Consider the following 26,647-nt stretch of genomic DNA (forward strand, 5'->3'; position numbering starts at 1 on the left):
AATCCATTACATGTCACGGATATATTACTAGTTTTTAAGTAAAATTAATTATTTTATTCTATTATTATTTCTATTTTTCTTCTCTATTTGTTGTAGCACCTTGAAAATTGTTTTCAAAACGAAATGATTTTTGCCACGTTGGTACAATTTGGGTTGTGGCGAAGCCATTGGTAAAGGTTTAAAACTTAAGGATATTATACATGTAGATCTATTTTTAATAGATTTTTAAGGTAAGGGTAGGGAGTTGACATTGGTGTTTAGAGGATATATTTGGGGGTGTGAGTATAATGTTACTGTCGTATGTGTAGTATTGTGTATATGTATTTTTTTTGTCATTGAAAAACATATATTTGATGATTGCGTCGCCAAAAGCATTTCCTTTTTTCAAGGAAAATTGCTAGTTTAAAATATTGTCAGCAGTAAAAATGAAAATACTAGCTGGGCTCAGCAAACAGCTGATTTGATTCTGTCAGATCGTTAGAACTCGTGGTCGTCGTTTGGAAAGGACCGATTTTTGCATGGGTACACAGGAGTCAAAGGTCTTTGTGCGTGCTATAATAGATTTTCTAAAGTGATGCACCTCAAGTTTGGATAGACTCCACATTTGCTTTGGTTTGTTTGGTCAAACAGCACATGCTATGTTATGTTTTGAAAAACCAGCACATGTTAATGAATAATGATGTTTATCCTTTCTCACCCGATAAATGGTGGGGTTTTTAACTTTTGGCCATTCTTTACGGTAGAAATTTAATCTCTCTCGCAAGGCTTATGATGGAGAGTGACAAATTTATTATCATTGGATATGTAAGAGTCACAAAAAATTAAATTTTACGTCAACGTCCATTTCTAGTGTTGATTCATTCTGGTGTTCAAGGTCATAAAAACAGAAACACAATTTCTGGTGTTGATTTTACCTGCATGGCTGTCATTTGTCATGTTATTTTATATTATTGGTTACGGATTTTTTGACATGCTTTCTAAATTTCTAAATAATACGTTTTGTGAAAACAATTAATATAAATTTTTCTTATCTTACATTTCTAAATTTTGACTTTGTAGTTGTTAATTTCTAAAATTTCTTACGCCCTTAAATAGCTATATGAAAAAAAAAAGATAATCTAGAAATCTAAAAGTATCCTGGTAAAAGAAGCGTGAATATGAAGAACTGACTGAGAGAATGTGACAGAAGCAGTAGCCAGCAGACTCCTTTCGGTTCCAGAGCTACAAAACAGTGCAGCTAATACTGTCTGACAATCAACAAGTACAATGACTTTCAGTTCTTTACAGGTGTTTGATGTTCTTCCCCCTTTCCAATACAGCTGCTGCAGTGTCTAAGCATCGTGGAAGCTGGATATCAACCCTTGCTGTACACTCTTTTCTTTTTTCCTGTCCCCTTCTTGAGGCCTGTTGCCTGCAAATGATGCAGGTGGTTGAACACGCTGCGTGCATTGCATTAGACATGAGCAGTTGACACTTGAAATTTTTTTTGCAAAGTCACTGCCGCCTTTAAGAAAGAAAAAGATGAGCAGCTAGCTGAGAAAGTTGGAGATCTTGGTTAGATTGTCCATCATCCATCGGCACTATCTCTGGATGGCAAACCACGCAATTCCCTCCTTTTCAGTTACTCACCAATGATCTTTTAGTTACTGTCACTTTTTTCAACAGTTTCTGGTTTCAAAACAATTGCTCAAACCATTGACGATGATCTATAAAACGAAGCTAATCAAGGGGAAATTGATCAGAATCAAGTGTCCCTTCACCATTGATGCAAAGCATGCCACAGATTAAAAACGTTATTTTTTATTCGTTGGATTATATTCGTAGGCACTATGGGTTTGAATCCTATGGGTGGAGTCATGTACTTAGGAGTTAGGACTCCATCACCACACCTCTGATGCTCCCTCGGATCCATTGCATTTTATCTTCTTCTTTTTCCCAGATAAGCTTTTTTTCTGCACAGATAAAAGTTAAAAATTGCAACTTTAACAATGTGCGATACTAGAGAACTGAAAAAGATTAAACTTTTTTATTCAACAGAAATATAGCAAATCTATACTATTTTAAAACGTGCAATGATAGTGGTGAATGGTGAATATGTTACCCACCACTCTATTATCAGATCTGCTAAATTATGAAATATAGGACCATTAGGGGTGATTGTTTGATTTTTTCATAAAAAAAAATCCAAAAAACATGTTTGTAAATAAAAAATAATATGTGAATAAAATTTAAATCTTGCATATAAATATAAGCAGAAGCGAAAAGACGCGGTGATTGTTTGTATCCAAATCAAACTTGACAATTAAGAACCCTCTAGTTACTCTAAAATATTTCTCCTCTTTACAAGGTGCCAAAGTGATTTTTTTTTAATTTACAAACAACGGACACATAACTTTGCTAGTACAAGAAAACAAAGGAATAAGAAATGTGGTTGACATCTGAAATTCTGAAAGGCAGTATCGGTATCCAGCACTAATCAGGGGGCCGGCATGCACATACTGGCAAGTGCAAACCAAAGTGTTTCAGCACTAGCAAAAAAAGAAGAGCAAATTAAGCTGCAGAATGTGTCCTTTTCCAAGATTTTGATGGCCAAGAACTGAGCTGTGGATGGATTGGATGGATGGTGGGTCTTGGGTTCTCTGCTCCCTAACAGAAAGAAACACTGCGAGTGAAGTGAAGTGACCCATCTTTTTTCTTCCCCTTTCAGCAGAAAACCCACCGGTGGACAAGAGGAATTCAACTATTGGAGATAGGGCGACATGGACAGCGATGTCAAACGCTAGTGGCAGTCACTCCATCTATCCAGCCAGCTCGGCTCATTTCATCAGAGAGAGAGAGAGAGAGAGAGAGAGAGAGAGATAGAGAAAGGACGAAAGGAAGGAATTTTGCATGGATCAGTGGAGCAGAGAATTCGGTGTTTATTTGATTGTTTGAGCAGAGCAGAGCAATTCTTGGTTCATGTAGTGTATGCATCTTGCCCACAGTGGAGTGAAGTATCGTTCTGTAGTAGTAGTAGTGTGATCCGCAAGGCTCAGGTAGAGGGAGTGCCCTCCAGGTGTTCGATCATTTGCCTGAAAGAATCCATATCCTCTTCTGTGCTACTGTGAGATGTTTGTGTGGTGATTTTGGATGCCAAGATAACTTCTTTCTTGTGTATGTCGCAAGAGAAGTGAGGAACCTGAACTCTTCTGACCGGATTTAATTGTTCGTCTTGATCGACATGCAGGAATAATAACAGAAAGAAAACTACAAGAGCGGGGGCAACTAGGAGATGCAGACATGCAGTTCCTCGATGGGTGATTCCTGGTGTCCTTGTACTCAGCCAACCATTTGGCACAAGGGGAATGCTTTGCCGGTATTCTCCATCATCAGGAACATTTCTTTCAGAAGAGCTGCTGACCTGCAAGATATGTATGAGGTATCTATCTCCTGCCAATCACTCAGCTTTTCCCATGTTCCAATAATTACCCGTTTCTGTGTTCCTGTAGTTCAAAAACAAAAAAAATATGCTATAAATCAAAGCAGTAGCAGAAGCAATTAGAGTGGCCTAACTCATCATTGTGAGCTTGAACATTATGCAGTGTTAAAGATAAGTCAACAAAGCTTCATGTCTGAGTCCACTTATGTTCTGAAAATGGCATAGCATGCAGATCAGACTGGACATGTTGCTACAGCACCTATTAACTTCCTACTCCTTAAGCACTAAGAAACAAATATATACTAAAGTGTTATTCCTGTTATTTTTAGGTGGGACAAGATACTCCTGAGTAAACAACCCATCATTATACGCTGCTTACTTTGCCATACAATTAGGCAGGCCAATCATGGAGCTAAATGGAATAGAACTTGCTTAGGGATAGCTAATAGGTTTGTGCTTTGCACCTTAGTAGATCTTCACATCCTTGTTAAGAGATGTGCCTTTAAATGATTAAATTAAGAAAGTACATGCAAGTGGTAAAGCTGATAGGTGAAAAGATGAGTGTCTTTCCAGTAAAGCTTCTCACCTTACATGTAAAGAATAGATACTAAATATTATGTTAACATGGAATGTAGATCTGTCGCTGTATAAAGAGGATAAACAGCAAAGCAATATTTCTTTTCTAGGTTATATAATAAATTCTGTACAATTCGATAGATTCTTAGGAGCCAATTTTTCTTCAAGTGAAGATTTTGATGCATATATGTAGGCATTATGGAATCATATTCCTTGCTTCCACATTAATGTAAAGCTGTCTGAATAAGCATAGGTAATCCAACTTGTCGGGTTTAATCGATTTTGGTTAGAAAAGCAAGATATATCTGTAGTAATGCAGAAGGGACCAAATGCCCATGTTGAGTTACTTTACCAAGGTCCCATGTGGGCAGAAAAGGCAGAGGTATTTTTGGTTTAGTGAAAAGCACTGGTGTTGTAGACCTCAATAAAACTACTTAGTTTATTTGTTCTTGTTCGCAAGTTAACAAATTTTCCTCAGTTTGTGGTAAAATGGGCAGAGAGAAACGCGCTTATCAGTGTGTCACCACAAGGACTAAGGAACTATCTGATGGTCAGAAAATGTCACAGGTAAAATCTAGCTCTTTCTTCTCTTATGAAGCTGAAAATCGCTTTGCTTGCCGTCAGATAACCACTTACAAGGTAACATCAACGTCTATGTCAATACCTACCGTAGCTGAAATAATTACCATCTAATCTTAAGATTTTTCTTTCTGATGAGTGTACATGCAGCACTATAAACTACTTAGGCAGGAACCTTAGAAGAAGATCCCAGGTTCATCACAATAGAAGCTGGTAACATGTTTCATGGACCACTTTTAAAACTGAAAACAGACAACACCTAATTTTTAGCTCAGTAGCTCCTTTAAAATTTTGCATAATGCAAGAGGGCATCTTGAGAAATATGTTCAAGTTCTAACTGTTACCCAAAAGTACCTGCCAATTTTCTGCAGAACAAAGAAAAGCAGAGAAGGGAGCAAACTCACTTTCAGGAAAAGACTGAAGCGGACTGAGGTTTCAACTGGAGCTCCAATAGCTACTAAATTCCCCACCAAGACACAAGGTCAGACAAAACCACACAGAAAACTCTTGCAAACGACAAGACATTGCCATCCACATGTCCACTTGTATCTTGTTGAGTTTGGTGCTCTTATACTCTCAGAGTATATCAAACTCTAAGACGGTTTACGTAACACATTCTACTTCAAATTTTCTATTGTCCATCAACTTAATCCTACGCATTTCAAATTTACATGGATTCAGTGTGATTCAGATTTTTGTTTACCAATGTGTTGTAGTTGTAGTCACATTTTTTTACTGGACACTCAGCAACCTCAAAGGATTACATTTACAGGTCTATCATTACTTCATACTTTTAGTTAGACCCCACTAGTGCACTTTAGTACTCACCAAAGGTCTCCCCACAAAGAGACCTGCCTTTCTCGTCATCTGCCTCCTCAGTTCCCTTTAATTATTCCCTTGCAACTACCTCAACACCATAAAGACCTACAAAGCCCTTCCCTCAAACACTCTCACCATTGCACACACAGAAACTACCTTAGTAGTATGCACTAGAGGTAGCTACAGCTTGGGAGGATCCATGAAGAACTCTTCAGTTGCACCAAGGCTGAAACAGGAGAAACAAGATGACTGTAAGTTTCAGGAAGGTGATCTGAACAGCCTTGAGCTTAGGCTTGGCATCTCTTCAGACAATTGCCCGAGTGGTGATGCTGCTAGTCCATGGCTTGGTGTGGGAGTGCACCCTTGGAGCCTGGCTTCCAGGCAAGCAAAGTCAGCCTTGGAGTTGGAGCAAGCTTACCACAGGCCTAATGAATGTGCTGTCCAAAGGTTTGGTTGCCACTTACAATCTAATAGCAGTTTCTTAGAAATTTCTGTCATGAAAACATTGATGCTGTCTTAGGTTGAGATGAAATCTAGTTCTGACAGTAATACAACACAACCTTCATATGCGTTTTGAATGTAAGAAATGCTATGGTTCAGTCTGGGTTCATGTATATTTAAGTTGGCCCTAGTTTTGATGTAATCACAACTTATTCTGGGATAGCATAAAGATACATAACAACAAACAAGAGTAACAAAATACTGCCTGAATGTTCAAAGACATAATTCGCGCGTAAAGGGAGGAAAAGGAGGAAAACAGAAAGAGAAAAGGGAAGCAGAAAGATGTTCTTTATTTTTCTTTTTACAAAAAGGAAGCAGAAGGGGCCAGTAGAGCCATCATCATGTAGAAGTAGAACCTCCATGGCTTTAAAGGTGGATGGAGAAAAGGACCTTCCCATTAGTTTCAGCCTGCAGAGTTGCTCTCATGAAATTCTCATCATCAGTTTGGAATCTATGCAGCAAGGAGGAACAATAACAGCTGGTTTATGGTAGCACCTATCATGTGTCAAAGCTTCCTTCTTGTTTTTTTTTTTTTTTTTTTTTTTTTTTTTTTTTTTTTTTTTTTTTTTTGCTGGGAAGGCCGAAAGGGCGACCATCCAATTTCATTAAGGGTAGAATAAACAAGTATACAGAGTATGGTTCTAACCACTAAGCTTCCTTCTTGTTTGCTGCCATGAACACATTTATTTATTTACTAACAATGTTTGCACAAGGTTTAGCCGCATCATCTCACCAGATTTATTTTGTTTACTGTCAATAATGTTCAGAGAAAACCGCCCTGCTGCATCAGCTCAGCTGGTGGGATGGCCACCGGTGCGCGCATTCCGCAAGAACCTGTCCACCCCCAAAACTGCAGATGCAGAGGACCCGAGCAAGGTGAAGCTCTGCTCTGATGAAGGCCATGGCTCCATAGATGCAACACAGGAGAGGAGGCCATTATCGACCATGTTTGTGAAGGTGAACCTGGAGGGCTACGCTGTCGGAAGGAAGATCGACCTGAAGGCGCACCGCAGCTATGACTCGCTGTCCCGGGCTCTGCAGAGCATGTTCCATGGCTTCCTGTCAGGTCAGCTTTGAGTACTGGATCACACCCATGGGAGCGAGCTGACTGAGCTCCATGTATCTTGCTCAGGTGACTGATTCGATGTGATGGCTAATTTTCAGATGGCATTGCAACTAGAGACGATGAGCAGCAGCAGCAGCTGGAGAAGGGCACCAAGAAGAAGAGGTACGTTCTTGTGTACGAGGACAACGAGGGTGACCGGATGCTCGTCGGCGACGTCCCATGGGAGTACGTTTGCTTCCAGAAACCTCTCATATCTGACTCTTTTTTTTCATCCAACGAAGAATCTGAAATGCAGACCCTGCAACTGATCACTGATCGATCTTGATTCTTGCACATGCATATATTTATTTTGCAGGCTGTTCATTGCTTCAGTGAAGAGGCTCTACATTGCACAGGATCCTAGAACGCCTGCAAAGCTACGACAATAGCAACGGTGTGTTCCAGGCCAGAAACGAGCCACACTGACGCTGCAGTCTGCATCTGCAAGAACTTGCAGTTAATTTCTTTCGAGTAGAACATATACTGGTATGATACACACAACTGACAAATCCACTGCTTAATTTTGCAGTTGCAAGCTGACCCTGAAGGCCTAAACTGCAGTACCGCAACTGAGAGGTCGAGAAAGATTACTGTTTTTATCACGAGGAAATGGAAGGGAAACATATGGCACATGATGGATGACAGGGAACATCATATTCAGAGAGGCGAAGAAGCAAGAGACAATATGTCATATGTGCTAGTAGTTTTTAGCATGATTTTTAGTTATTTACCCTGGCGTGTTTGAGCTAGTGCTCATATTAGACTACTAATTCCCTCCCCCCCCCCCACTCCAAAAAAAAAAATGAAAAAAATATCTAGACTACTAATGTGGCTAATGTAGAAAGTTTTGCTTGTGTAATTGAATAGTACTAGTATCTTTTTTGACCTGTTGTATAATTGAATAGATGGTGCAGTAGATAGTGCTTGTATGTGTGTGCGGTGGGTTGTAAATGACACTGGTTGCAATAAATTGAATATCTGTTTCTGAAACCTTTGATATTAGTTTGCAAATTCGTTTAAATCGCAGAAGCTATACATCCAAATCTCACCCTGAACTGATGTACTTCCGAGTCCAAAAATCTCTGCTACTTTAAAAACAAAGCCGTTCGTCTCTCAAGAAAACTAGAGAACAAACCACGTGGGCTTTTTTTTTAAAAAAAAAAAACACTTCCTTTCTCCTATTGACCCATGTTAAAAGCGATCTTTCTCCTATGAGCTCATGTAGTCCATCTATAGATGGTCTGTTACAATACACGGACATGTTGCTTGTCCTATGACCCTGTTTGGAGAGCTTTTGGCAGCTGCACCTTGTCACGTAATCTCCTGAAGTCAAAGGCTTTCCCAAACAGCCCAGCTTCTAAGAATCTTGAGTTGTAAAATCCAAAATATAAACTAGAAGCCAGAAGATAAAAAAATAACTTTTCCAGATTCTAAGAATCTAACTTTTCACCGACTACTTCTCGGACTCTTAAGTTCCCCCAACAAACACTTATTAGTGTTTTATTAGTGTTTAGGCCGTTGAGTGGGCCGCTTCCCCCGCTGTCCGTATGTTGGGCCTAAATGTTGTCCAACGTGGGCCTTAAACGGGCCTAGCCTACGGACTATTGGGCTGAATTGTGTTTCGAAACGGCCCATGAAGCCCAGCTATAAGGCTACTAAGACGGCCCGCTACTCCCCCCGTCTTCGTCTTCGTCTCCGTCTCCGACCGCGCACGCCGCCTCGCCCTCGCCGGCGCAGCCGTGTCTCGTCTCCCGCCGCCGACCAGCGCGGCCGCGTGTTCCTCGAGCTCCGCGCCAGGGCGCGACTAGAGGAACTGAGGGAGGTATCCTATTCCAACCCTAGAAAAAAAATTTGATTTGAAAAATCCCAGCAAAGGATCGGTGAAGCTCCGGAGCGCCGAGAGGGTGGGTGGGGGATGTTGCGTTGCGATTCCGAGCTCGAACCGGAGAGAATTGACCGCTTTGTTTCGGCTTCTATCCCCAAAATACTCTCGGTGAATCCTAATGTGTCGCTCTCCCAGTCCAATCCGTCCAGTTGAGTTCATTGGGGATAGTTCAATTACTGCGTTATAGAGTGCGTATTGGAATTTATTTTCAAGAAATTAATTTTTGGGAGGTTAGATCCACTCCCTTCTTGGTTTGTTTATACTTGGCCAAGGTTTTACTTACTCCTGAAATCGCTCTGCTTGTTGAACAATTGCAGTGTGTTCTTCTGCTGTGCTGGCCTGTGTGGTGGTTGCTAGATTTGGAAGATGAAGCGCAAGCGCGCGCGTAAGGTGGGAAAGAAAGCCAAGTCGAAAACCGCCACCGCGGATGCTTCCCCAAATTCCCTCTCCAGCCCAAGCACCATAGATGCTTCCCCAAAGTCCCCTTCCAGCCCAAGCACAGAGGAGAATGACATCAGCCCAGCACATCAGGCAGATGATCCACCTGTTATTGCTCCACCGGGGCCTGAACCAGCACCTCCTGAGCCAGAGAAGCCAGCTGCGCCTGCTGATGTACAGAGTGCTAAGCCGAAAGTCTATAGCAGAGTCAGGTTGAAGTTCAAATCTGCCAAAGTGTTGGAGACGCACCAGAGTTCTTCAGAAGCAAAAGCACCTGCTGACGCCACTGGTAAACCTGCTAGTGCTGCGCCTGTGCCTGAAGCAAACAAAGAAGTTGCAGAGAAGGCCACTGTCTCACCGGATGGACAGAAAGATGTGCAGACATCAGACTTGAGTAGTTCTGATAAGGATAAGGTGGCAAGAAAAATATCAAGCATCAAGATCAAGTCTGCAGGATTATCTTCCATGGAAGATAAAAATCAGGACAGAAAAACTGATTCAGTCATTGAGACTCTTCCAAGCAAGCAGGAAACTGTATTGGAAAATGGGGAAAGCGAGACTGCTTTGGAGCCGAGAAGCCCACAAGAGTTGGAGGTAAAGGAGGCCACACCAGAACGTCAGCGAGATGACAAAGAGCTAACTGCTGCACTTGAAGTGAGTATAAATTTGGCACATATCTATATTTGGTCTTTTTATTGTGCAACATAACATGGTAGAGATCGACAAATACATGAAAGTTACACAGTTAATTTGCTTGATCTTCCCAGGCTATTAAGAAAGTCATGAAGATGGATGCAGCTGAGCCATTCAACACACCGGTGGATCCTGTTGCTTTAGGAATACCTGTGAGTGTTCTTGGTATCATTAGGCATAATGGGTTTCTTTCCTTAATGTGATAAACTTTTGGTATCTCCATCCAGATCCTTATCAATGATCTTGAAAACTTGCCTCTCATTAATTTTGTTGTATTATTGATAGCTTCCAATGAACAGGTTCAGATATGTATATGTTATTATCCACTAGATATGTAAATTTTGATTACCCTTATTCTAGGATAGGGTATGTATATCTAGCTAAATTTACGACTCTTGGGCTAATACCTTAACAAATGGGCCATCTTGCCTGCAAAATCAGTTCCGCACTCCAGTGTTGTTTCATGGACATAATTAAGAGAGTAAGAAACAATCATCACAAATAAATATCACTTTGCTTGCAAGTTCTGTAGATTTCTTTGAAAGCATGTATCATGTTGTTTGTCCTAATTACCCTAGTAAATATATGCTCTTAAATCTACTGCTACTGGAGAAAAATTCTTTGCTTTTTTTCACTTTATCAATGTTCCACATTTTGTTTGTTTGCCATTGACAGTTAGCAAAATTTGCAGGATTATTTTGATATTATTGATACTCCTATGGATTTTGGCACAATATGTAAAAATCTAGAACGTGGTGATAAGTATATGAACTCGGAGGATGTGTATAAGGACGTGCAATTTATATGGGATAATTGTACCAAGTACAACAGTAAGGGTGATTATATTATAGAGCTTATGAAACGAGTGAAGAAGGGATTCATGAAAAATTGGCTGGCAGCAGACTTGTATTCTGACTTCCAGGAAAATGGTAAGTATTGGACGGGTGACTTGTCCAAAGTTCGTTCTTTTGATCAATAGTTATGCTTTTAGTTTCTTTTTTTTTCCTTGACATCCTATAATCTCCGCTGTCAAACTTCCTAAGGTTTGATCACCGGTTGGTTTAAAACTGCCCCAAGTTAGCTACGAGATCACTGAAAATTCCTTCATATAATTCTAATTTTGTTTGGACATATTATTGTGAAGTTCTGAAGTAATGGCTAACCTCTTACCATGGAAACCAGAAAAAGTCTAAACCATGAAGTGAAAAAGAGCGAGGGAGTAACTTGACTATCAGTTCTTCTGTTCTTGTCATTAGTACCTGTTTTAATTAGTAAGCTTCGCGTTCTGCAATTATTCAACTCCAAGGGGACAGGAGGAAATCTTCTGTACACTGCTTTGATCATTGATTTATTCAGTTTGTACAGAGGAAAGACCTTCTTTGTAGAAAAGAACATTTCTCCCTTTTCTGCAGTGAATTTATCCACCAGCATTGCACTGACTTCATTCTTACCTATGATATTATAAATCACTGATTCAACGGCAAGAGGAAAGAGAACATCATATTCTTTTTAAGAGCCTAAAGGGGCCGGAAAAGTCTACAAATTTGGTTTATTGTTCTACAATGGACTCATTTACTACATAATACAGTCAAATAAAAAAAATCTTAAAAGTACAACAATGCCATTGTGCCACCAAGTTTTCACTAGTCGTGGTGGTGGGTGCTTAACAGTAATGTACACTAACAAGATGTCCATTTTGAGAGTTATAGTTCACTCCCTGAATGAATGCATTCCTTCATATTTATGACGTGTTTTACTCAAACAAAAACATAGGTGGCAATGACAACACAGGTGATGAGGATGTGAAAGGTAATTCGAAAGGCAAGTCTAAGCAAAAACGGCGACGCCTAGGGTATGTAATTGATCTTCTGACATCTACATGCAATTTTCTTTTCTGGTTTGCTCTATTCAAGAAGATAAAACATCATCTGTTCTCAAATTTGGTGGGACATGCACTTCAGCAATCATATCTATAAAAAATTTAGAATATTGTGAAGTACTGTGTAGATTGGAAGCAAGTTAAAATCAATGACTTGGGATAAAAATGATAGTATTAAGACTTGCTCGTGTGCGTAGTATGTACTATGTACTACGATTAGAGTTATTTGAGTGCCAGTATTGACTTTTTGGTTTGTTCTTTAATTCTTGTTATCAGAGCTTATGCCTGTTTTGTTTTTTTTTGGAAACTGTCAGTCTTCTGAGATCATAGCAGAAGCATGCATCTTTCCTTGTAATTTTTTACAGCTCTTGAGGAGCTATATATGCTTCATTTGCACTTCAGAGTATTGCTTGCTTAATGCCTTAACTTATCGTGCAACATACGAGTGGGGGCATTGGATCATGTTCCTCGAAATGAATACATGCATCGTAACTAAGTGGTAGATACACATTTCCCCCTTAATAATTCTTGTCAGGTTAAGGTTATTCTACAAAATTATTTTCCCACTGACTTTAGTGAATACAAAGCACAGTAGCCTAATCTGCCGAATATGTGGTTCTCTCGTTTCTTACATGATATGTTTAATTACAGGAATGATCGACACAAAAATGACTGTGCATGTGCTGTTTGCCAAGTTACACGCCGCAAAAAGGAAAAGGACGAAATATTGGCTGTCATTGAAAATGAAACTGCTGCAATGAATAGTAACATTTCTGACCAGCAAATCATGGAGGTTAGAATTGACATCCAAATCCTAGGTTGTACTGCTCATTGCATCTATGTATCTTGTCTATTTGAAATATTTAGTGTATATCGACTTTATTTCTCCTTCTTGATGTTCCATTTTCTATTGAAGTGGTATCTGACTACATTCAATAAATTACCAGGAAAGGTTTATCTCATTTGTCTGCATGTGAAGTATTGCTCATTACAATGAGCAGATGCCTGCTACATAGCACATTTATATTAAGTTTTCCAATGTTACATTTAAATTGAATAATCATATGTTTTTTTCTCACCATTCATTTAGCCATGGTAGCGGCAAATGTATTCCGTGCTTTTTAGGTAGTTTGAACATTTTTCATTCTCCGAATGGAAGTTGTCAGCAACATGGATCTTCACCCTGGACTAACCTATGCTTCTCCTGATAGGTAGACTCAGGCAATAATAACCCTGGTAGTCATGACACTACCTCTAGTCAGGAGCAACTGCTACAAACTGATTCAGGGATTCAGATAGAAAATCCTGTGAAATTCTTCAACAGCCAGACATTGCGACCTGATTATGAGGATGAAGGCTCCAGACAATATTTTGAGGAAAAAGAAGAGGTAGATTATACAGATTTGATCAGTCAGGAGGAACATACATCCAGTCAGCCCAATGATGGCTCCGAAGTTGCACAGCACCAACATAAGGTAATTTTGGCAAGACTATCAGAGCTGTTTCAATTTTTCCATGTTTGGTAGGACAGTATATTTAACAACGAGACTAGCATCAACAGTGACAAAAGGTTACTAATAGGTCTTGTTATTCAGTGTTTTATTCAGCATGCTCTTTATTCTTGAAAACTCATGCATAAGCATCTTTTTTGTAATGAGTAATTGTATTGGAGTGTTGCACGAACTGATGCATAATTTGAGTCCATTTCATCATCAACTCATATTGATTGCTTTTCTGTTACCTGTGCACTCTGCTTTCAGTCACATTCACAGGCCCTCCTGGTATGCCTATCAGTGCACATCGTGTTTTTTTTTTTTTTTTTTTGCGACTTTACCCACATGTCATCTCAACACCTAGACCACTAGGCGTCATAGAAGGCTGAAAAGTGAAAACCCTTGGTGCATGGCTATGTATTTTTGTGAGAAATTCTAAACTCTGATTATATTGCATTTCATCACAGGAGACAACAGAAACCAGCCAAGAGATTGAAATGGAAGATTATCCTATTCAGCAGCAGAACAACTCATTCTTGCAGCTCTGCGCACAGCTTTTCCCTAGCAACAGCCAGAGTTCTGTTTTCAGGGGACGCCATTCTCTGTTCCGTCAACAACAGCGGCAGGTTTCAATTAAGGAAAGCCCCCTGCATGCGGCCATAACATCGATAATGAAACGATAGGAATTATGTCGATCCAGTGTCTGCTTAGCAGCAAGTGGTTTCGTGTAAAGGAAGCTCAAGGCAGCAGCGTTGTGACTTTGGGAAGGAAAGCTGTACCCTGAAGTCATGGGAGCTGGTTGGAATGAATCAGGTTAGTTGAAACATTTCTTTGAGCTTTCAGAGGGCTCTTGCATGATTTAGGTACGAAATTAGTTGGGAGATACCTGTCTATTGTATGGGAATTCTCTTTATGTACACTACAATTTTGTATCAGTCAATCTAATCGTGATAATCACATGTCGATGGCCACATTGCTTGCCGCCCTGGCGTAGGGGTTGTACTGAACCCTTATAATTGTATTGGTGTCAAGGATTTAATTAGTATTTGAGCTGATTCTTCTTCTGTCCATCCAACCGTCACCTTACCTGAATGGACCTGTTTGGTTCTTGCTCTAATCTTTTTGGCATGGCAGGATTTGGTCATCATCGCCTTGGCAAAGTGCTTGTTTGGATCGTTACCATAATTTAATTTTTGGTAAGATTGGTTGGTTTGCTACCAAAGAGATGCTAAAGTTTTTGGCAAAGGTTGTGTTTGATTTGCTACCATGGAGATAATTTGTTTTTATCAAATTTTTTTGTTGCAAACCGAATTGCTGCTAATTTTTGGGTGATGCCAATTATTTGGCATGGTTAAGTTTTGCATACAGATAATGATCCCTAACAATATGCGCAAATGGTATCGCGTTCGAAAGAAAATTTAAAACAATTATTTTGTATTGGTTTTATGAGTATATATACACCTAGAAAAAAGTTAAAAAATATATATAATATGTATGTACCATGCCTCGGAAATGCAGTACTGTCTTGTATGCAAATTCGGTGATATTACCCCATGATATTCTTGGTGATATTGAGTCACTGACACGTGGTTCTACTGTCTTACCAATGATGCTCCCATCATGTTGACGTTGGGATAAACGAATGTGGTGCCACATGATGGGAACACTGTTGTAGAGTGGGGAAGTGTACTAAACATATTGTATCACATTCTTATTCCACATAATAAGTATATTTGTTAGGCATATATACGTATACATACAAAATGAGAAAAAAAATTTGTACATCTTCAAAATTTTTTAGTCGTATGTAGGATTTGAAGTACGTCAGTACATGACAGACTATAATTCTGTTGTTCATAAAATCTGCTCCTTGTATATATCATCATTCACCAGTATTGCGATAATTCTACCGTTGATAAAATTTGCTCTATTTATGTAGTATATTTGTCACATCACCGATTAGGTATCTGCAGTTGCGGCGTTGTGGCCACTGTGACAAACGCTAGATTCAGGACGCTTAAACGCATGTTCCAACTTTAAAATAGTTGAAGGTTCCAATATCAACAATAATAATTAACGTTGCTTTTTAAAACCAAACAACTAAACAAAGGGACGTCAGCCAGAAAATTTATTTGAATATAGTGGAGTTCAAACATGGCAAACCACGAGAAAATTTATTTCACCCCATCTTTCCGCTTCTTTTTTTTCACCAAAATTTATTTTTCAGTAAATAGATTTTAGATCGCCTAAAATACATGTATAAAGATTTTATTTACAAATTATTTTTCGTTTATAAATATATCGTCATAGTTATCTAAAAGTTAAGATTAAAAAATAAATCACGATGAAAAAATCCAAAACTTAACTCTAAATTTAAGATTTAAAATTTAAATTTTGACTTGTAAACATAAGCCAAAAAAAAGACAGGGTGTGAAACATTTTCTTGAGCTCTCGCAGGGCCATCTCTTGCATGATTTGGGTTCGAAATTAGTAGTGAGAAGATACCTGTCTAGTTGCGATGATAATCGATCACACATGTCGATCGCCACATTGCTTGCCGCCCTGGCGTAGGGTTGCCCTTATAATTGTATTAATTGTTGGTGTCAAGGATTTTAATTAGTATTTTTGCTGATTCTTCTTCTGTCTGTGCCTGTCCATCCAACTGCCCACCTTACCTGAACTTTCCTGCTCAAACTGAAACAGCAATTCGATTGGGCAGCATGATTGAGGATTGAATATTGTCAGTGACTGTTCATACATTCTCCAAACAATTGGTCCTAAAACCTCTCTACCTGCTCCCCATGACTTGTTTTGAAGATTATGGAGTAGTTTATCATAAGAATGACAAATGGACAAACGGCACGTACTGTATGGTTTTGTCAACTCTGATTATCATCTGATGCATTTCGATTATATCCAAGATGTACACGTACGTGCATTATCGCGTGTGCACTCGTGTCTTTTCGTTTCTTATACTTATAAAACAGTGTATTTTTTAAAAAACTTATTGTAGTTTATGTCACAACTTTGGCTTTTAGATCACTAAAACCACACGTATAAAAAATTTATTTAGTGTAAGATGTCAAGCAATCACCATAATTGATATCCAAACTTAGCACACCCTCGCCTCGCGAGAGAGAGAGAGAGAGATTAGCCGCATCCACGACCTCACTGAATTTTACTGAAAAGCGCGTATGCATATTATGAGTAACAGCATGAACACCACCAAACTCTTGCTGAAAACGTGTATCCATCAGCGTAATTATGAGTAACAACGTAAAACACCACTTAATTCTTATTGAAAGCGCGTATGCATCAGCTTAATTAATTGTGGATAATAACATGAAGCATCACCAAGTTTTACTGAAAGTGAGTGTGCATCAGCGTAGTTATGGGTTATTACGCGAAGGATTAGGTAGCTTGTTTCCTTGCGGAGCCTCGTTTCTTCGCTTTTGCTTTTAATTTTTAACTTTATATTTAAAGTTGATTTTGAGTTTTTTATTGTATTTTATTCTTAACATTTGCTTTTAGATGATTAAGAACACACATTTAAGTAGTTTTATTCCTAGAGTATTTTTTATTTGCAAAAATATCGCTATTTTAGACAAAAAGCTAAAGGAGGAGGGCTTTGGTTTTTTGTTTTGGTAAAGAGAAATTGTACCAGTAAATGATGCTCAACATTTATTCCTTAATCCCAATAAAATTACCTTTTACCAGCACTAGGGTAATACTTTACGTTATTTTCTTAATCAACAAATGTAATATATAGCTTTAGGCTGTACATGTGACACGTGTACGTAATTACCGAGGAAAGTGATGGTGACGTGAGGATGAAAAATGAAGGATAAAAAGAGCAGCTCATCCTCCAGAATTGCAGTAGCAATAATAAATATCTAAAAAGCTTGAAAATTACAGCTGCTCACCAAACCAAACGAAAAGGAAGCAAAATCGCAAATCCATGGAATGGAACACTCTATTGACACTTGAATTTCAACGGACCTAGTCAAGTCTACCAAACCAAACCTCGACCTCAACCTCACCCTCACCTCATCATCATCTCATCATCATTATAAATAACTTAATTATTATTACTTTTAGGGCTTATTTGAGAGGCTCCAATTCTCATATTGATCTTTTTTTTTAAAAGTTGGAGCAAAGAACCAAACAGTCCAAATCAATAAAAAATAGAGTAGAGCTAGCTGAAATGCTTTGAGAAAACAAATTAGAGAGGTAGAAAGTATTGTTATTTTTACGAGTTATTATTTTTTTACGAGTTAGAGTCCTATCAAACAAACTTAAGCATTTCACTTATAACCATGGCGTACAGTGCCATTCACTAAGATAGAAATTCTAATACCCATAAATATAATGCACACTCGAATTCACTTGTCAACACGATTTCTTTTAGTAAGTCCAAAAAGGTTTGTCACTAATCTCTGTCTCTCTAAACGTGTAGAAGAGAACATACCGTGGATCGGAGTGAGTGCGCGTGTGCCGTGGTGTGTTTAAGTACGTGTATTTGGTATAATTGTAAAAGAAAAAGGAAAAACAATAGTGGTGAAAGTAAACAATATATTTACAAACGAATAATAATTTATAAATTATATATATAAGAAAATCTGACGAATGTTATTGAAAAATACTTAATTGTAATAAATGTCAAGTGTGAGTTCTACGAAATATCATTGCACAAACGAATTTATCTAAAAAAATGATATTGGCGTTAGGATCCGTCATAATTTCTTTGTTAAGTGATACAGTATGGATAGTGTATTTAATGATAAAATGGACGGAGTTCTAACGATGATAGTATTTCTCTTACAAAGTTGTTTGTATGATAACATTTCATACAACTCGCACTTGCACTTGTCAATTATATTTTTTAGATTATATATATATATATTCTATAACTTTATATTTTTTAGATTATATATATATATATATATTCTATAGATTTTCTATATATTTTAGTGAATAAAGTTTAAAGTTGAAAATATAAATGTTGGCATGCAAGTCTAAGCCGAAGCGAAAAAAGAGAAAAGAAGAAAGTACTTATACTAGTATTAGCACTTGCTAGTTGGTAGGTAGTATTAGTAAAGCCAAGCCAACGCGTTGTCTTGGACTTGGCTCATCTCCTTCTCCTTCTCCTTCTTCTCCTTCCTCGCTTGCTTTGCTTCGCTTCCCTCCATTTCACCACCAAACCCAAGAAGGCCTCTCCCCCATGTCGTCTCCTCTCCTCTCGTCCCAATGCCAATGTCTCGCCATGTCCTGACCTCTACAGCTGCGGTGTTCTCCTTCTTCGCCGTCGTCTTCTTTCTCCCTGCCTTGTCGGCGGCGCGGCAGTTCTCCACCGTCGCCATCTCCAACTCCCCCAACGCCACCCTCGTGTGCGCCCTTGTGCGGCCCAAGGGCTCGCCGAATGACGTCCCGGGCGCCAAGCTCTTCTGCACCTCGATGCCCACCGGCGAGGTCATGTCATACCCGTCGGCCGACGTCCCCTACAACGCCATCGCCGCCGGCACCGACTTCTTGTGCGGCCTCATGGCGCCCAACGGCGGCCACGCGGCCATGCGGTGGTGGTCCTTCTCTCAGGAGGCTGTCGCCAACCGCTCCCGCCCCGTCGGCCGCCGGCTCTACTGGGGCCCCTCCCTCCGCGCGCTCTCCGCCGGCGGCCCTCACGTCTGCGGCCTCTCCGACGCCCATGACCCGACCTGCTGGGAGTGGCCGGCCCTCACGCTGCCCAAGGGCCTCGACTTCTCCCGCATCGCCCTCGGCCGCGACTTCCTCTGCGGCGTCGTCAAGGGCAACGACTCCGACATGAACTGCTACGGCGGCGGCATCGCCACCCCGACGACGCTCGCCGGTGCTGCCATCAAGGCCGTCGCCGCCGGCCACCGCCACGCCTGCACCGTCGACGCGGAGGGCGGCCTCTCGTGCTGGGGCGAAGGGTACCCGGACATGCGCGCCAGCGACCTCCCCGCCGACATGAAGGCCATGGCGCTGGGGCGCAACACCACGTGCATCCTCGACGGCGACGACATGGTGCGCTGCTGGGGCGTGCAGGTGCCGAACGAGTACAAGCGCGCGTCGTTCGTCTCCATCGAGGCCGACGGCGATACCGTCTGCGGCGTCCTCACCACCAACTTCTCCGTCGTGTGCTGGGGCAACGAGCGCTTCGCCAAGAGGCACCTCATCTACAACGACACCATGCCCGGCGCTTGCACCACCAAGGGGAACTGCTCCAACTGCGGCTTCATCGCCGGCTCGGGCGCGTTCTGCGGCAACGGGGGCGGCGAGGGCGGCGAGGAGCTCGTCGTGTGCCAGCCGTGCAAGCTACCGCTCAACGCGTCCAGGCTCGCCGTGGGGAACGGGATCAGCAAGAATGCGCCGGCGCCGGGCGCCGATGATTCCGCGAAGAGGAGGAAGAAGGCGATGGAGGTCGCGGTCGGCGTGGTCGGCGTCGGCGTCGCCGTTCTCGCGGTAGCTGGGGTGGTGTTCTACCTCGCCGTCGTCAGGAGGCGTGGCGGGAAGACGCACGCCGCCATCGTTCAGCTCGGCGAGTCGTCGACGCTGGGCCTCTGCCGCGACGTGGAGGCCGTGGTCATGCCGGCGCCGGAGTCCTCGCCGCTGCCTCCGCCGGCGCGGCCGCTCGGTTGTGAGGAGTTCACGGTGAAGGAGCTGTCGCGGCTGACGAACGGGTTCGCCGAGGAGAGGAAGATCGGGAGCGGCAGCTTCGGGTCGGTGTACCGCGCGAAACTCCCCGACGGCCGCGAGGTCGCCATCAAGCGGGCGGAGCGCGCGCCGTCGTCGCGGGGACGGCGGCGGCGGCGGTACGACGCGGAGCGCGCGTTTCGGGCGGAGCTGCGGCTGCTCTCCCGCGTCAACCACCGCAACCTGGTGCAGCTTCTCGGCTTCTGCGAGGAGCGCGGCGAGCGCATCCTGGTGTTCGAGTTCATGCCGCACGGCGCGCTCCACGACCACCTCCACGGCCACGTCGACGGCCACTCGCCGCTGTTCGCGTCGTGGGAGGCGCGGCTCCGGGTGGCGCTCGACGCGGCGCGGGGTGTCGAGTACCTGCATTGCTACGCCGTGCCGCCGATCATCCACCGCGACATCAAGCCGTCGAACATCCTTCTCGACGGCGAGTGGACGGCCAAGGTGTCCGACTTCGGGCTCTCGCTGGCGTCGACCGGCCCGGCGGCGGCGGCGGCGGCGTGCTCGACGTCGTCCACGGCCGGGACGGTGGGGTACATCGACCCGGAGTACTACCGGCTGCAGGAGCTGACGCAGCGGAGCGACGTGTATAGCTTCGGCGTCGTGCTGCTCGAGCTGGTCACCGGGAGGAAGGCCATCCACCGGACGAGCCAGCAGGACGGCGGCAGCGGCTCGCCGCGGAACGTGATCGAGTTCGCCGTGCCGGCCGTGGAGACCGGCAACATCGCAAGGATCCTCGACGGGCGCGTGCCGCCGCCGCGGGGCCACGAGACGGAGGCGGTGTCGCGCGTCGCCAAGATCGCCGGCGAGTGCGTGCGGCCGCGGGGGCGCGCGCGGCCGGTGATGTCGGAGGTGGTCGCCGAGCTGGAGTGGGCGGTGACGCTCTGCGAGGAGTCGCTCCTCCGGTCCGGCCCGCAGCTGCACAGCTCCCGCCACGGAGGCTCCGACGTGTCGCGCTCGGAGTCCGACGACCCGAGCCCGTTCCACACGCGCGAGTTCGCCGTCGGCTCCGGCCGCCTCGGCCATGGCAGGTCCAACTCAGCAATGTAATTAAAAAAACATTTCTTTTTTATTTCTTTTTTTTTGTCTTAGTTTCCACGGTTGCTGGCATAGGCTGAATTAGTTGTTGTGCATAAACATTTTTCAAAGAGAGAAAACAGATACAGAGAGGAAGAAAAAAATCATTCCTTTGTCCAAGTTGATCCCATTTTGATGTTGATTGTTACTAGCTTGAATTTATAATTTAGTAGAGTTTGATTTTGCTCTGTGAACAAAATTCATAAGAGTTTGACAAAAAAAAATCTAGCATGTAGATCAAGGTTTACTGACACAAAATAATAGGCATGATAATTACTAATTGGAAAGTAGTGGGTGGTTTGTAAGTACAATCTTGTTTTTTCTTCAGTTTTGATTTTGTTTGGTTAGAAATTTTCTTGAGGGTTGGTAGGTTAGATTAGACAAATTATTATTTGTGGCCTTTGTAAGAGTGTGAAGATGCAACAACTGTACTTCCTCCAACAAACTGCTTTTATTATTATATATAATACTTGGAGTGCAATCATGGGTCACCACAATGATTTGATTGATATCTTTTGCCTTGCATCACAGTATCCATAAATATTTATCTTCCATGTTGTTCTTTGTCAATTTCTGCAAGAAGCCTTTAATTCCTAAGAATTTATTTATTGAAAAAATTGTTGATTAATTTCCAGATGAAGATGGGCAACCTAGAAATGGTAGGGGCATATATTCCTATAATTCTCTTAATTTCCTCTTTAATCACCCTAAATTAGCAATACCTTTATAATCTAATTCTATATTGGATATTCTTTATAGCTTAAGTGAGGAATATAGTAGATACTCTAAATTATCAGTTCAAAGAATAATTTTCTCCAAACCTCCATGAGACCAATTTTTATTGGCAAGGGATTGTGCTATCAATATGTAAGCATTTGATGAAGGTTCCAACTGCTTACCAAACCAAGGGGAGAGAATTCATCAAACAAAACCATAATTTTACCAAATCCCTTAGAATAAAGTTTTGTTGAAATGCCAATGTACGAAATGGTCTATCCCTGTATACATACAGAGCATGCAAGTCCAATATTTTTTCCAAAAAAAAAAAAACAAATGACGTCGAATGCTCCCGTTTGCGAAGCAGCCTCCCTCGATCTTATTTATACTCAGTAAAACATGACGTTAATATTTTTCTTTCAGCCCAATTGGTAAAAGAAATCCTGTTATGAGGCATGATATGGTGTAGGTTGCTGTATCCAAAACAAGATCTATCTTAAATACCAGTTTCTTAAAAATCATATTAAAAAAGCTTAATTGTCAATTTGTTAATTTTTTTAAAAGAAAAACTTGATAGTAATAATTACTATATGTAAAAGAATGGCTTGAATCAATTTAGAAAAGTGAAAAATGAGCTAGGTGAATTAGCTAGGCAGTCCATTTGTGGCTGCATCTTGCTGGGGGATCTGACCTGTGGTTACAGTATGAAAGGGGGTTGGGCATCAGGGCAGGTTCTTGATTCCATCCATACTCTTTCAGTCTCTGACCAATTCCACCAATCAATTTATTATTTACAAAGAGAAGCATGGGAACTGAAGAGAACAAAAGGGATCATCATCTATCTATAAAACAAAACAATTTGTCAGGGTCAACTCGTTTCCAGAGAATTGTGGGCTTTCAATTTGCAGATGGGAGGAGGATTCTCATCACCATGCATCATCCTCTTTTTGTATTCTCCCTCATTCATCAATTCTTGAGCAGGTCAACTCCACACCAACAAGCAGAACAGCACAGAAGAAGAACAAGACCAAGCAATTGCAAATGCTACAAGTGTCAACAAAGGGGCAAGGCTTAGCTGTACTGCACCGAGATTAAGGGCCTTGTTTAGTTCCAAAAATTCAAAAAAAAACATTTCTTTGGACATCTAAATAGAGCATCAAATATATATGAAACGAAAAATTAATTACATGATTATGGGAGAAATCGTGAGACAAATCTTTTGAGTCTAATTAGACCATGGTTAGCTATAAGTGCTACAGCAACCCACATGCGCTAATGACGGATTAGTTATGCTCAAAGTATTCGTCTCACGGTTTCTAGTCGAGCCGTGAAATTCGTTTTTTCATTTGTGTCCGAAAACCACTTCTGACATCTGGTCAAACGTCTTATGTGACTTTCAAAAAATTTTTATTTCTCCGACTAAACACCTCCAGGTGTCTCTTGTCTATTCTTCTTCCGAAGAATCGATGAACTGAAGGAACGACCGTTTCTTTCCAGGCTTCCAGCTGCTGCTGATTTGGCTCCAGTCCGTCCACGCGCTTCTCTTGTATTTCTCGTATTCTACTCCTCCTAGACTAATATTACCTGCTGCCAGTTATGCCATCTGCAGTTCTCTGTCTGGACACAGCCATATGCAGCCAAATTTATCCTAGACTAATTAACAAATTAAAGAAGAAAATAGTTTAGGAGATAATTAATTAGACAAGAGGCTAACTAAAGTGCACCGAAAATCTGCTCATCGTTTAGCTTTTGGCTTATAAACATGAGCAGAAATTCAAAATTTTAAAATGGACTTTATATAAGGTTATTTCTCAGCGTTTGTAAATCGCAAAAATTCTACTAATAAATTGTTTTGATAGCTAATACGTTTTTGACAAATACTAGGAGCTAAACGACGAGTCCAGATGTCTTGTGGTGAATAATTATCCATGCTAGCTGCCGAAAGTATCCATAAGAAAAGAATCGATCGCCGCTTGTTCGTGCAGATTAAGCAACCTACTCCCTCCATCCCAAAATAAACCAATTTTTTTATTTTTTTTACCTATAATTTTTAACCATTCGTCTTATTAAAAAAATTTGCGATTGATATTTTTGATTTTATTAAATGATAAATTATAAATAATATTTTACGTGTGATTAATTTTTTTAATTTTCTAAAAAAAATTTAAATAAAACGGATGGTCAAACATTGGATATGAAAACCGAATTTTTTTACAAAGTGAGTACGACTTAGAGAAGATTCGCCGAGTTAATACCTCCGGCTGGCCTGGACTGGACGGGGCCCTCGATGGATCCGTCGTCTTTTGTGTTACTAGCAGCAGCTCCTCCGTCCCAAAAAAAAATAATTATGTTCAGCGTTTAATCATCCGTCTTATTTAAAAAACTATTAAAAAATTAAAAAAATTAGTCATATGTAAAGTGTTTTATCATGTAGGATAAAAAAATTTTAAATAAGATAAAAAGTCAAAAATTCTATAAAAACCCAAAAATTGTTTTTTTTGAAACGGAGGTCGTAGCTATTAGCTTTTTTTGTCCATCTTGTTTCAAGTTTCACATTATGAAATAAAGTACTCACTCATCATGCATTCATATCTTAGTACCACTACTGCATGCTGACCTGGTCGTTTCAGTTTCACACCAGAAATTTTAATTAACACATCATGGATGGATGCATGGTCTGTACAGGCAGTTTTCTGTTCAGACTTGAGAGTTCAGTAGATGCTGCCGCCCAAGTTCATACTATCCCATCGTTCTTTTCTCAAAGGGATTACTATCCCATCGTTTTGCCTACGACCCAATATCTATCAATGACCACAAAATAATTTCTGAGTACATTTATATATACTAGTAAAATATACATGCTTTACTATGGAAATGTATTATAAGATATTATAGAATTTTTTTATCAAATATATTAATATCAGTTGTTTGAACCAAATATAAAATATTCCACAATATCATAAAATAATCATAGGCTAATTTGCAAAAGAACTACATAAAGCAATGGGGTGACAGATTCACTATCACCACTACAAGAGATATTTAAAATAGTATATATGTATTAGCTATTTACAAAGAAAACACGGGAAAATAAATTATGATGAAAAAACCCTAAACTCAATTCAAAATTAAGTTTAAAATTCAAATTTGGGCACGTGCCAATAAGCTAAAAAAACATATGATAAGTGTGGTCCGTACACCGTTAGATATTCCAGCCGTGCTTGAAGTTTAAACTTTCATCGTTTATCTTCTTTACAAAATATTTATAGTTTATCTCTTCCCAAAATATTTAAATATAGTTGAAATTTTGTTATATAGCGTCATAAAAAATAACCATGTAACTTTCGTTACCATTATATATTCATTCAAAAGTAATTCATGGTTAAAGCGATAGACATAGTAAAAAAATGTTAATTATTCGATGTTAAAGTAATTCATGGTTAAACCAATTCATTAATTTGTGTGCACAAATATAAAATGACTTACACCTCGTCCTTTTACTTCGCTTATACTAATAACCAAAATTAAATTTTAACTTTAAATTTGAAGTTAATTTTGGGTTCCCATTACAGTTTATTTTTATTTTTCAGCTTCGCTTTTTTAGATCGTTAACAACATGTATATAAAAGTTTTATTTCTCAATTATTTTTTATTTGTAAATATTTTGTATGACCTCTTACATTTGGCATTAGAGATGTACTTGTTAACATGAGTTATTTTTATTATATATACTTATGAAAGTTTGCAACATCATATATATCTCTGAATTAATGATCCTCGTATATATATATAGAAATTTTTCATCGAACTGAAAAACAAGAGCACATATGTTTGAACACCTTGTCTAGTGGGCAAGAACATATTGTACGTCTGCATGACGACAGAGAAGATCGATCGACATTGCATTCACGCGTGCAGAGTTGTACTCCGTTGGTCCCAAAATATTTGGCGCCGTTAACTTTTTATACATGTTTGACCGTTCGTCTTATTCAAAAAATTTACTTAATTATTAATTATTGTTAAATATATTTTTATGCATATATATAGCTTTACATATTTGATAATTTTTTTAATAAGATGAATAGTCAAACGTGTATAAAAAAGTCAACGTCGTCGAACATTTAGGGACGGATGTAGCAGTAGCTAAGGGGTGATTATGGAAAAAACCAAACCGCATATTTGTAAACGAAAATAATATATAAATAAATTTTTTATGTACATATTCTTAGTGATATAAAATCTAAGGTTAGAAAATAAACTTCAGTGAAAAACCATAAATAAACTTGAAATTTAAGATTAAAAATTTAAATTTTGGTTTATAAGCATAAATAAAAACGAAAAGACGGTGGCCCTATAAGTAACTAGCTGATGATGAACTCGTGATGCATGCATGTCATTAGTTACGCCGGCCGCTGAACAAAGTCATTATTAGATCATCAAGATCCAAACTAATCAACTGATTGATCACATCAACTTAATTAGAGCATCATCATCCACCAGTCATACTTTTTACACCCATCTGAAGAAAATTAAAGCAGATTAAAGATGTTGACGACGATGATATATACATGAATAAAATGATCGATCGATTATATGCATCAGCATGCGTCTATATGCATGTATAGTAGCCAGACGGATCATCGATCGAGAGAGAAGAAGACGATATCGATCGAGCAAATTAATTAATTAATTCTTTAATCGAAGGGAAGAAATGCTACTCCCTTCTAAGATGCAAAAATATTTCTATACATAT

The 26,647-nt window shown here is 40.3% G+C and overlaps 3 protein-coding genes across 8 annotated transcripts; all 3 read left to right on the forward strand.

Annotated features, from left to right (window-relative positions):
- Positions 1 to 2,531: 2,531 nt before the first annotated feature.
- On the forward strand, positions 2,532 to 7,988 carry LOC102712835 (auxin-responsive protein IAA25-like). 4 transcript variants are annotated; one of them, XM_015840669.2, is made up of 10 exons: positions 2,532 to 2,623; positions 2,708 to 3,119; positions 3,227 to 3,418; positions 4,473 to 4,561; positions 4,945 to 5,054; positions 5,542 to 5,839; positions 6,661 to 6,959; positions 7,058 to 7,184; positions 7,315 to 7,392; positions 7,528 to 7,988. In XM_015840669.2, the coding sequence occupies exons 3-9, from the start codon at positions 3,272 to 3,274 to the stop codon at positions 7,385 to 7,387; spliced, it is 1,143 nt and encodes a 380-aa protein (XP_015696155.1). In that variant the 5' UTR covers positions 2,532 to 2,623; positions 2,708 to 3,119; positions 3,227 to 3,271; the 3' UTR covers positions 7,388 to 7,392; positions 7,528 to 7,988. The 4 variants fall into 4 exon arrangements, with proteins under 4 accessions (XP_015696155.1, XP_006659040.1, XP_040382663.1 ...); XM_006658977.3 differs by having other exon boundaries at positions 2,708 to 3,103; XM_040526729.1 differs by having other exon boundaries at positions 2,708 to 3,418.
- A 711-nt stretch (positions 7,989 to 8,699) lies between these two features.
- LOC102713482 (bromodomain-containing factor 1) lies at positions 8,700 to 14,454 on the forward strand. Of its 3 annotated transcripts, none has more exons than XM_015840708.2 (8): positions 8,700 to 8,820; positions 9,201 to 9,975; positions 10,089 to 10,166; positions 10,706 to 10,943; positions 11,788 to 11,866; positions 12,545 to 12,686; positions 13,105 to 13,368; positions 13,854 to 14,454. In XM_015840708.2, exons 2-8 carry the CDS (start codon positions 9,250 to 9,252, stop codon positions 14,067 to 14,069), a joined length of 1,743 nt encoding a protein of 580 aa, XP_015696194.1. In that variant the 5' UTR covers positions 8,700 to 8,820; positions 9,201 to 9,249; the 3' UTR covers positions 14,070 to 14,454. The 3 variants fall into 3 exon arrangements, with proteins under 3 accessions (XP_015696194.1, XP_006659043.1, XP_015696195.1); XM_006658980.3 differs by lacking the exon at positions 8,700 to 8,820 and adding an exon at positions 8,874 to 9,113; XM_015840709.2 differs by lacking the exon at positions 8,700 to 8,820 and adding an exon at positions 8,874 to 9,071.
- Positions 14,455 to 18,484: 4,030 nt separating this feature from the next.
- Positions 18,485 to 21,488, forward strand: LOC102713762 (serine/threonine-protein kinase-like protein CCR4). The gene has a single exon (XM_040526531.1). The coding sequence runs from the start codon at positions 18,634 to 18,636 to the stop codon at positions 21,148 to 21,150; it is 2,517 nt and encodes an 838-aa protein (XP_040382465.1). The 5' UTR covers positions 18,485 to 18,633; the 3' UTR covers positions 21,151 to 21,488.
- The last annotated feature ends 5,159 nt before the right edge of the window (positions 21,489 to 26,647 follow it).

The sequence above is a fragment of the Oryza brachyantha genome, chromosome 8 (genome assembly GCF_000231095.2).
Source record: "Oryza brachyantha chromosome 8, ObraRS2, whole genome shotgun sequence".
Classification (NCBI taxonomy): domain Eukaryota; kingdom Viridiplantae; phylum Streptophyta; class Magnoliopsida; order Poales; family Poaceae; genus Oryza; species Oryza brachyantha.